At 37.8% G+C, this 11,910-nt stretch overlaps 1 protein-coding gene and 1 long non-coding RNA gene across 2 annotated transcripts; both read right to left on the bottom strand.

Annotated features, from left to right (window-relative positions):
- Window positions 1-3,043: 3,043 nt before the first annotated feature.
- On the bottom strand, window positions 3,044-4,412 carry LOC126801896 (uncharacterized). The gene is made up of 3 exons (XR_007672886.1): window positions 4,091-4,412; window positions 3,659-3,838; window positions 3,044-3,364 (listed from the first exon to the last, which is right to left on the bottom strand). It is a non-coding gene; the product is annotated as an uncharacterized LOC126801896 (long non-coding RNA).
- A 1,413-nt stretch (window positions 4,413-5,825) lies between these two features.
- LOC126803564 (disease resistance protein RUN1-like) lies at window positions 5,826-11,384 on the bottom strand. The gene is given in 7 exon segments (XM_050531349.1): window positions 5,826-5,891; window positions 7,593-7,862; window positions 7,960-8,344; window positions 9,104-9,231; window positions 9,314-10,148; window positions 10,150-10,410; window positions 10,697-11,384. Coding segments are annotated over 7 exon segments (2,439 nt in total). The 5' UTR covers window positions 11,191-11,384.
- Window positions 11,385-11,910: the final 526 nt, after the last annotated feature.

Below are 11,910 nucleotides of genomic sequence, written 5' to 3'. Positions count from 1 at the left end.
TGTTGACCACATCGATCGAGACCCAAACTTTATCAAAATTCGGTGAATTTTTTACCATATATGTATTTATATATGCTGATCACATCCGACGGTCGAAATTTCATAATTTGAATTTTAGATATTGGAACCACAACAAGTCTACTAATGTGGTATAACTTGTTTAGTGGTCTTATTGCAAATGTATGCAGTTGTGAAACAACTATATCTTATAAATAGAATTTTGCAAATTTGTCCGCATGATGCGTTACGTATAGTGAAATATGGTTATGGTAAAAAAATCACATATTTTCGATAACGTTTGTGTCCCGATCGAGGCGGTCAACCCTTTTTACGCTTATTATCACCTATGGGTAGCCTTATCCCTGGAACGTAAAATTTTTGAAAATTTTACACGAGCTGCTACATCACATATATGTGAGAGTGTGTGCATGAAAAAATCCACCAAAACTAGTTAAGAAGGAGGGGGTAAGAACAAATTCACTTAATTAGATGAAATTAAGTTAATGTTGACCACATCGATCGAGACCCAAATATTATCAACATTAGATGAATTTTTTACCATATCCTTATTTAAATATGCTGATCACATCTGACGGTCAAAATTTAATATTTTGAATTTTAGATATTGGAACGACAACATGGCTACTAATGTGGTATAACTTGTTTAGTGGCTTTTTGCAATTGTATGCATTTGTGAAGCAACTATATCTTGTAAATAGAATTTTGCAAATCTGTCCGCATGTTCTTTTTATTTCGTTAAGAATCAAGTAGATAGACAAGTAAAGAAACTCCGATTTTCTTTACAAAATAACCGAAAGAAAAACCGATATAAACCAGAAAAAAACCAAACCGAACCAAACCGAACACAATTGGTTTTTGAAAAAAAAAGTGAAAAACCAAACCGAACCAAACCGAATAAATAGAACGGTTTGGTGTTCGGTATCACCTATAAACCGAACCATTCAAACCGATTAACACTCCTAGTGCTGCAGACGTTCCCCAGGATGAGCCTTCCACCTAAGAGAAAAATATATGCAAAATACAGGTTCCGGATATTGGATCAAGTTGGCAGTAAACATGAAGAAATGTCATCAAGTACTTCACCTCATTTTCTGCATATTCTTTATTACTTGTCAAACTGCTAGCTTCGATCACTTGGAAATAATAGAAATATAAAGTTTAAGAGGTTCATATTCTAATTAGATATCAAATTTCTATAAGAATTTACGGTCATCTTTAATGTGGTTCTCTAATTAAATTTCAGGGGTTGTCTATAGTGTTTGAATGTATATCACTCATTTTTACAAATAACTGATTCACATTGACAACTTAGTAGTACATATTTATACAATATAGATAAATTTTAAGTATGATTTAATGCATGTACGTTATGCATCAACTTTGCTATCTCTTGTTCATAAAACTTGTGAAAATCAAGCTACCACGCATATCGACAATGAGTTGTTCATAAAACAGATAAAAATGTCATAGGTAGAGTCTTTAGTTCTAATATAACTAAAATCACCCAAAAAGTACGTGATTTTTTTATGTCATAATTTTCTTCTCCTGAATTTTAATGTTCTCTTGTAGGTACTCATAACTTCTCATCCTCATCAGCGACTTGGGGCTATCCAAACTTTCTGACGTTGGACAAACTCCATCAAGAGTCCAACGGATTCATTAAGGATGATACATTAATTGTTGAAGTTGAAAACCTCATGATCTCTGTGACCAAGGTTTACTCATGACAGAGAACTTCAGTAACTAAATACGTTCAATATCTGGATAGTGTGCCCTATATATATGCCATATTGTTTTTTAAGTTCATCGATCAACACCTTTAAGTTTCGTTTGAATAACAAAACGCATGAAGCTTCTAATTAGCCATTGAATTAATTAACAAGCCCCGGCCAATAGTATGCTGCTGCACCATAATTTGTAGAGTCAGGTTTGTCGATCAGAGTGAAGTGTATAAGTAACAAACAGAGTTAATAAATTCTGTGTTTGTTTTGCAAATAATACTAAGTAGATGAGTTATAAATTTCAATGTGTTATTTCATCTGCCATTAATTCTACAAGAATCAGTTTATGTTTTCGCCTCAGAAATAACTCCGATCCATTTGTTGTACTGGTCTAGTGGCATGGTCGCAGTGAACATCAGAAAATTAGTCTAATAATCCCCAGAGAAACCAAATTAAATGACTTGTACAAATCGTATAATTGATCGAGTTCGACTCGTGATAGACGTACCAAACACTACTGGAATTGTTGTTGTTTTTTAATTTTCTATATGAAATTAAAATAGTTAAGGTTATGTTGTTTAACGCACCTGCGCGCAATGCTGACCATTTTCCCAGCGCTACCTTACGTGTTTTCCATGATCGAGGCCCTCCTCACTCACATCGGCCAATGGATCAGATACAGGAACCAAAATGTTGGCTTATCAGCCACAAGTGGTGATTCAAAATATAGAACGATTGTAGTAGGAACAACTATTAATGGAAAACTAAACTAGAGAAATTGAAGACATTGCTAACTGAGGGAGGTGGTTACAATATATATGGCTGCTGCCACAACATAGCTAACTCATACTTGGGAGTTGGGACCGCCCTCATAAGAATTAAGAAGACAGTACAACAGTAACTAGTAAATAAGACAAAGTGCAACAGCTTGGAATGAGAACAAAAGCAGTTGGAGAGGTGCCCTTAGAAGATTGTACTGGTGCAGGTCACATGTGAAGGTGATTACTGGGCTAGATAAGATCTGGGCCTTAAGTAAGTGGGCTGATCCCAACAGATTGCTACCACTAGCGCTGTCAAGGCACTCTCATGTATAATGCATGGCCTAAAGTTTGCTATTTGTGCCGAAACCTAGCCTATCAATTGAAAATTGAAGATGATGTACTTTACTGTGATTTATTGACCATGTGTAGGAATTATCTAAGTTTGGACTGAGACAGTGAGATGTATACTATGAGGCAAATGATACCTCTTTTTCCAGCATGAAGTAGCTAAAGAGATGCTCACTAGTATGCAAAGTTTGTTCTTGGGTAAGTTTCAAAAAACAAAGAAAAGAGTTTATTCTACAACGAGAAGTTTAGTCGGGCTATTTAATGTACATATTTCAGGTTAGACAGAAGGAAACAAGAATACAATAGTGAATTTTTATGTAGGAACCAAGATGGACTCCATGTATGTCTCTCTCGTGGAGAAAAAGAAGACCCAGCGAACAGATAGGTACATAATTAACAGGATAGCAGCGATGATGGGCACCTTCCACTTTCTAGGACCCCGCGCATGATTGTTACCGCCATCAGTAGCAACTGCAAACTTGTCATCTTCATTCCCGTGTTCTTCTACATTGTCTGGAAAACGTACAAATGAGTGGAATTGAATCACATGGATGCATATGTTCATGGCATATATAGAGCAATAATACATTTGTTTAGATGAACAAATAACTTGTGCCTACTGGTGCCATTTGGTCTAGCTAGTGGCATGAGTACGTGAATGAGTGACTTTGTATTCTAGAGTTCGACTCATGATCTAATCTGTTGGAATTCTTGTGCCGTTTTATTTTCTATATGAAACAAGGGTAGTTGGACTAAATTAATGACGTCAAGCATTAGTTGGAGTAATTAAATAGTTGTCAAACACACCTGCATTGGTAACAGTCTTGGCTACATTTGTGTCGAAATTAGAGTCCTCAAAACGATTAGCAACACTGATCGCAGCAGTGAGGACAATAGCGGCAACGATGAGCACCTTCTACTTTCTGAGACCCTGATCGTTGTTGCTGCTGGTGCTAGCCCTCATTGCTGCTGCAGGAACAGCATCACCTAGTTAAAGAACACAAAAACAAGAGAGAATTAATGACACCCAATTAACCGTTAATTTAGAGGTAGCATATTATTATGGATTTGTGGAACTGAATCCATAATCCATGTAGATGTATTTATACATATGAAACAGCTTTCATCAAATTATGAACAGAAAAAAACTAAACTTGTGATGCAAGTTACTGACAGTTAAATTTGTTGTCTTAAAAGTATTTGGAGTAGGTCAAATGTGCATGTTAGTAAACAACAAACCTTTATCTTCCGTTGAGTCAGGTTCATAAGAGAGCAAGTGTGGTTCCCTCAATGGCTCATCTGATGTTAACGAATCTCCACCAGTGGTGTTGTGCTCCGTACATTCATGCTTCTTCTGAACAACCTCGATCCCCCACTACTTTACATGATACCGAAACCTGGCATGTTTTACCGAGAGAGAAACAGCAACTTGATGCCCTCCTTTTACTTGGTTCTCCATATCCCAATGGGTTAGCCATATCATGTCTTCTCCCTTACCCGGAACACCATGAAATACAGGTTCATACTGCCAGTTGTCATCATTGCTCTTGTTTATGAGGTCGATAGTTGTAATAACCCTAATTTTCAAAACAATATTTTGTTTAATTTGAATCCTATTAAGTTGTGAAGTTCAAATTAAAACGAATGTGATTGTTGCGATGTTACGAAACGAAACGCGGAAACGTTCTCGGAACGTTTAATTAGAAAAACGTTATGTTTCCGTGACGTATATATCGACTTTTATTCCGTCGCTCGGTTGCAAAAACTTTCTTCACGACAGTTGTAGAGCTCGTCGATACGAGTTCGTGAGTATGTGACACGTTCGAATCGGACGTCGGAGGTAAAAGTTATTAACGACGGAAGTTAGTTTCCGATTTGGAAAATAGTATAAAAGGAAAAATTGAGGGATTAGGGTTTCCATTTTCGGAAACCCTTCACCCCGCCGTTCTCTCTCTCTCTCTCTCCCCGAAACTTCTCCCCTCCCTTCAGAAATTTCTCCGATTCGATCCGACGAACTCTGGCCTTCGTGTCTCTCACCGCCGGTCCAAGGAGCTTCGCGTGGACGTTCCCAGCTACCCTCGAGCTCGCCGCATCGCGCCTCGCCGCCGATAGCTTCCTCGAGACAACCCGAGGCTTGGAGGGGAGCTCCGTCGTTCCACGCGACATCGCCGGCATGGCTAGGGTTCAGTGACCTGTTTGTCATCATCGTGCGCCACCCTAGCACCCCCCTTGCAGAGCGATCGAAGCTCAGACAGACGTTTGTTGCTCGCCTCAACTCGATCCAACTCCGCTGTATTCGCGAGTCTCTCCGGTGGTCTTCACGGCATCGCTGCACCAGCACGAGGTAAGGGTTTGTTAGATATATCGATTGGTGTGTTTGATGGTTGAATCGGAGTTGTTTTGAGAGAGAATCTGAGGAGGATGAGTTTTGGGATGCCGCCGCTTTAGGCGGCGCGTGTGGTTGCTAGGAGGGAGTAGGAGGCGGTGTGAGGCCGTGGAGGAGGAGAGGGGGGAGAAAGGAAGAGAAATGGGGCGGCGGTGGCCTGATACGCGCCGTTGGGGGTGTCGGCGCGTGGGCCCCACGCGCGGCCTGCCGGAGGTGGCGCGTGTACCGCACGCGCCGCCACGTGCGGCGGCGTGAACAATATTCCAGAAGGGTATTTTGGTAATTTATTTACGTACGGTAAATGTAAATGTAAATTTTATTTACGTACGGTAAATGTAAATTAAATATTACGTACGGTAAATGTAAATATAAATTACTTTCAGTAATTGTAAAAAGTAATTTGTAAAAGGTAATTTAATAAATTTTATTTACTAAGTTTGTATTTAGATTTTGAATAGTATGTATACGTACAGAAATACGTAAACAGTATGTATACGTACAGAAATACGTAAACAGTATGTATACGTACAGAAATACGTAAACAGTATGTATACGTACAGAAATACGTATATTTTGTGTATATGTACATTAATACATGAACAGTACCCGTGAATAGTACCCCGTGAACAGTAACTTCGTAAGAACCAAACATTGCTGAACAGTAACAGTTTATTACTTATTCGGCATTTAAAGGTTTACGAAATGTTTCTAAATTCTTTTCTTATCTTTTCAAGGTGATCGATAAATCAAGGAAATGAATTATCTTCAGAAATTGTGGAAACCATGCTCGAGTCGATAAGGTGAGTAAAATCTCACTTATTTACGAATCTACCCTTGCGGTGATTCAAGATTTTGCAAGAGTTTTTAAGATTGAATTACGACACGTATACAATATAGTGGATTACATATATATCGTATAAATGGTAATAAGTACACATATATATATAGTTTGCTATATTATATACTGTTATGAATTCATTGGAATTGGTCATTTCGAATGACGAGAATTAAATATTGAGCATGTGATTTGATTTTTGTACAATATGAGGTGTGATTATTGTACGTGGTTTTAACATGAGTTTGTTAAAATGTTTTGTCTTCGGATGAGTTTTGTCTTCGGACGAGTTTTTGTCTTCGGACGTGTTTATGAAATATGACATGTATATGATATAATAGATTATATATATATTGTATAAATGGTAAATATGTACAAATATATATAGTTTTCTATATAATATACTGTTATGATTTTATCGTGATTTATGTCATTTCGATGACGAGATTTAAATATCGAGCATGTGATTTTGATTTGTACAATATGATGTGAGATTATTGTACGTGATTTTAACATTGAGATTGTTAAAATGTTGATTCGTCTTCGGACATGATTTTTTGTACAATATGATGTGAGATTATTGTACGTGATTTTAACATTGAGATTGTTAAAATGTTGATTTGTCCTCGGACATGATTTTTGGTACAATATGATGTGAGATTATTGTACGTGACTTTAACATTGAGATTGTTAAAATGTTGATTTGTCTTCGGACGTGATTTGGTACAATATGATGTGAGATTATTGTACGTGTTTGGCAAGTCGGAACCTAGCCTTTGGCCGGGCGAAAGTTACGATACAGTTAGAGCTCTAGTCTGTCTGCCTTAGTACTGCATGTGAGGTAACTGGTGGTTATCTGCTCATGGGTACTCAGATTGTTTTGGATGTTGGGTAGCGGGTGGCTATCCAATATCGACGGTGTATTACGAGAGGGGTAACAGATATGTACCAGCGTTCTTGGTACCCGTATTATAAATGCATTTGGGTAACCAGAAGGGTTACTTAATTTCTCATGAGATCTTCTTTTCATATTTCTTTGGGATAACCAGATGGGCCGTCCATTGATTCATGAGTGCATTTATATTTGTTTGATTTGTGGATTTTCGTATATATATTAATATGCGAGTTATATTTTCATTTTACTCATACGAGCTGTAAAGCTTACCGGGGTTGTGTTTACAATCCCGGTGCACCAATTCGATGGTGTAGTGGATAACTCCGCAGGTGTGGATTAGCGGAAATTGACGGACCGCTCAGAGGACTTGAAGTTATTTATCTCCAGCTTGTGTGAGGATTTTGTGTGACTATCTTGTGAGGTTGTTGTGAGGATTATACATTTCCATTTGTTATAATGTTGAATTATAATTTGGTTTGTAATAATCGGTTTGACTGAGTTGTATTTTGAACTCAGAGATGATCCGCTGTGGCATTTTAAATGATTTCGATTTCATCGAGATTGTTTAGTGTTTAACGACTTTGAAATTTTGAGTTTTTAAATCTTGAAATTTTGGGGTCGTTACAATAGTTATTGAACCTTGGTCACTACTAGAAGAATATCTTTTATCTTCATTGTTAGAAATTGCATAGACAATGAAGATGTTAAACCCTCGGATTCTGAGATCATGAAGTGAAGGCAAAGGCACGGTAAATGATATTGGGGAGGAACCTTTAGTTCTATGACTAAATTGGCCTGGCACTTCATTCCAAGGAAGAAATGTGCTGAACATACTTATCTTTCTTGCATTTCCTCTAAAGGATCGCGATCTCGTACCTTCATAATCATGCAGTCCCTGCACATATATACATGGCATGTAAATTGATCATATATAACATTAGTAGACTCTAATATTATCATGAGAAATGAGAAGGCAAAAGAGCGAGAGGCACCTGGATTCCACCCTGATGAATTATGTCGTAACCTTGATATGGTTTGCACATCCGAACGTTTGGCATCAAGTCGAAGTCCAGGTTGCTCAAGCCTAAAAATTTGAGAATCTCTCCATCAACACTTCGAATGGGTGCTAACTTGTATTTGTATTCCCAGTCAACTAGGCTGTAGTTTCTACCACTCATGTTAGGCGCGGGCCTACTTGATTGATACGTTATTCTTTCCAAGGATTCGCAACCTGACACAGTTAAGTAGAAACCTACTTCTGGTAGCTCTAGAAGAGATTTGACGCTCAAACAGTTCTCTAGAGAGAGTAATTGTAATGTTGTGAGACCCTTGACGCAATTTGGAAGGCAAGAAATTGGATTCCCACTTAGATTTAAACTGCTCAGCAAAATCCACAGGAAAAGCTTCATCAGTGAGATTGCACCCACTAAGACTTAAAGATAGTAAAGAGCATGGTAAATAAGTCCCTGATTTGACCTCCCCACAGAGAGTGAATAATTGATTCATTGGAATTCTATCCAATTCAAGCACTTTCAGAGACTCCATGCTCCTAACTATCTCTATTGAAGAGTTGTTAAGATTCGAGCAACCAGATACGATAAGCGTGTCAAGTAGCTTTAGCATACCAATGGTCCTTGGGAGCCTCCTAAGACTTTTGCAATCTTTCATATTCAAGTAAACTAGTCTGTCTAGGTTTCCAATGGATTCATGAAGATCAATTAAGCTCTCACAATCCAGGAGAGTCAGTTTCTCTAAATTGGGGCAACGAGAGAAGTCAACCGCTGAGGCCATGTGAATGACAGAGATCAAGGATCTTCAAGGATGGGAAACACTGCAATGGAGACAGGAATAATAAAGTAAACGAGTAAGGTTAATTAATTGTTAAAGCTAGCTATTAGCCACCCTAATTAGTTCACATACTATATACAAACCTAAACTATAAGGAGAATATTTCTAGATAGTAGAACAACATACCTTTGTTCCGTTCAAGATTTGTCTCAAGCTGCTGTAATGCATTTCCAACTAGGTTCTCCAAATGAAAATCATTTGGTATAGAATCCAAAGGAAATGCAGTCCAACACAACATTCTCAATCCTGTGGGGATATCATCGTAGCATCCAGTGAGTTGGACATGACTAAGCCGGAGTAGTCTTAGTTTGTTCATCCTTGTAAATGCATTGCAAAATGAGCTCATTTTTTGAAGGAGTAGTTACTCCAAGGTGCCCTTTCATGTCCAATTCAAGGCCTTCAATCTTTTTTGTACCCTAATTAGAAAGCGAGATTATCTTTTACTTTACACAATAATAATGAAAGATTCCTTTGAAAGAGGGGATCAATGTTGCTTACATTCTTTTCTTTCAGTACTTTGAAAGATTCCTTGTGATGCCATAATCTACTACGCTTCCGAGGCTCCTCTGCTGCTAGGCGAACAATTCCTCTTCCCATATCACGAACCATGTCATGCATCACCAGCTTGTTATTGGCTCCAATTGCTACCAAGCATCTATCAATGAGATTTATGATGCCAATAGTTGTGTAGAACTCACATCCATCTAGTACATCAACTGTGTAATCTTTCTCATTTCCAATGAAGAAACAAGCAATGTGGAGAAACACTTCCTGGTCGTGCTTATCCAGTGCATCATAGCTCATTCTGAGTTTATGCACGATTTCACCATTCGGAATAGATTCTAGTTTTCTTAATGCACTCTCCCATACAACAACATTTTCCCCGAATAGGGAAGAACCCAAAACTCGAAGAGCTAATGGAAGCCCCGCACAGTGGCGTACAAACTTTTCAGTCTGTTCCATGTAGCCTTCGATAGGATGTTCTTGTCGAAAAGCATGCAAACTGAAGAGCGTCAATGATTCATTATCTTTCAAAGCTCGAACATAATGCACCTTAGTAATTCCTTCAGCCTTTAATACCCATGCACGCCTTGTTGTTATTATGATCTTACTTCCTTTATAAAATCGATCTTTCATCGTAAGTAATGGTTCGAATTGATCCATATGATCCACATCATCGAGAACAAGAAGAATTCTTTTGCAGCTAATGGCATCTTCTATGGCACTTTTTCCTTCGCTAGCATTTCGTATCTTTACTTCTCTTCCATTCAAGATATCATGAAGGAGCTGTTTTTGTAATTTAACTATGCCATTAATTTGTTCTGAGGTTTCTTATATTTTCAATGAAGCTGCTTCCTTCGAAACTATTGAAGTTTGAATTATACACATGTTTTGCAACTGTCGTTTTCCCTATTCCAGACATCCCAAAAATTACATGAATGCCGACACCATCTGGTTCATCTTGTATCCACCGATTAATTTTGTTGGCTCGAGCATGGATTCCAATCAGATTAGAGCCAACGCTCAGTGGTACTGTACGACTAAGCTTGTCACCTATCTCTTTAACGATTGTTTTAATAAATTTTGACTCGTACCTAGAAAGGTTATACATTACAAATGAAACTAAATTAGTCAAACTACTCAATTTAGCTAATTAGTTCGAACAATGGGTATCTCTTATGAATTTTTAGCTTCAAAGATCAAATCCACATGTTGCACTAATAGTAATTAAACTATACTATTATAGCATAGCATAGATAAATACATAGATTAAGTAGACAATAAAATATAGCTAGACAGATCTAAAAACAAACGATTTTAACAAGATGAATTCAAAGGAGGGTGATATCTGAAAATGAAAAATGATGATTAGTTACGTACCCGTCATCTTGGTTTCTTAAGACCATCCCTCCAAGATTTGCAACTTTCTTAAGTGCGTGCTTCCATTTTTTAATCTTCTCCGACGGGTGAGTCTCTTGGTGTCTGGAAAATGCCTCCCCAAAACTACCCGTCTGCTTCCTCACTTGGGATGGATCAACGTCGTAGAAGACAGGCAAAACTACATGATCTGAGGTCTTCTTGCGTTTCAGTATCATCAGCAGCTCGTTAAGGCACCAGCTCGAAGAAGCGTAATCACTTGAGAACACAATAACAGAACTTCTCGACTGCTGAATGGCTCTCTTAATACCCGGATTGATATCTTCTCCTCTCTCAAGTTCATCGTCATCCCGGAATGTGCGAAAGCCTTGATCCTTGAAGGCCGTGTAGAGGTGGTCGGTGAAAGTCTTGCGGGTGTCTTCACCCCTGAAACTCAAGAACACATGATACCTGCAATGAGAAGCACCACTATTGGAAGAGGAGCTTTCTTCAGCCATGGTTCGATGAATTCAGGAACGATCAATGACCAAATGAAAGTTTTGATACATAGCTAGACTAGGAAATGGATATATAGTGGCCATGTCGGCCGGTGAAAATTTTGGACTTTTGAGTCGACTTTGTGACATCATTTTTCTAAGAAACTAAGAAAATATACAAATAGTACGTTATGTGGAATTTTTGGATAGCTACGTGCATAGCGGGTTCTCTTTGTAAACGTTCTGAAGAGATTGAGTGATGGCACAAAAAGGGGCATGTGGTCTGGGGTCTTACGACGATGCCCAAGAATTATTATTAATCAAACGCATCAAGCATAGTTAATTAAGCAAATACAGTTCACTGCTTGCAATTCCCTGAACTGCTCAGTATTTTTATTAAACATCTTCTTACCTAATCAAAATCCTAAAGGTGTGTTTGGCGCAGCTATGACTTATAAGATAAGTTGACTTATACTTATTTCTGAGAATAAGTTTCTGATAAGTTAAGTAGATGACTGTTTGGTAAACTGGCTTTTTTAAGTGACTTTTAGTGGCATAAGTTGTGCAGAGTGTTTGGTAAACTTAAACTGACTTATACTTTGTGTTTGTATAATGACAATTTTGGACACCAAATAATTTAAATATTTTTTTATTTTCCAAGAGTATATTTTCTTTCTTGATTCTTTGCAAATACAATATGATTTTTTGATTTTTTTTTTATCTATCACTACCCTTTTTCAT

The sequence above is a fragment of the Argentina anserina genome, chromosome 7 (assembly GCF_933775445.1).
Source record: "Argentina anserina chromosome 7, drPotAnse1.1, whole genome shotgun sequence".
NCBI classification, from domain to species: domain Eukaryota; kingdom Viridiplantae; phylum Streptophyta; class Magnoliopsida; order Rosales; family Rosaceae; genus Argentina; species Argentina anserina.
Note: the sequence above shows the minus strand (reverse complement) of the source record. Positions and strands in the feature narration are given on the sequence as shown.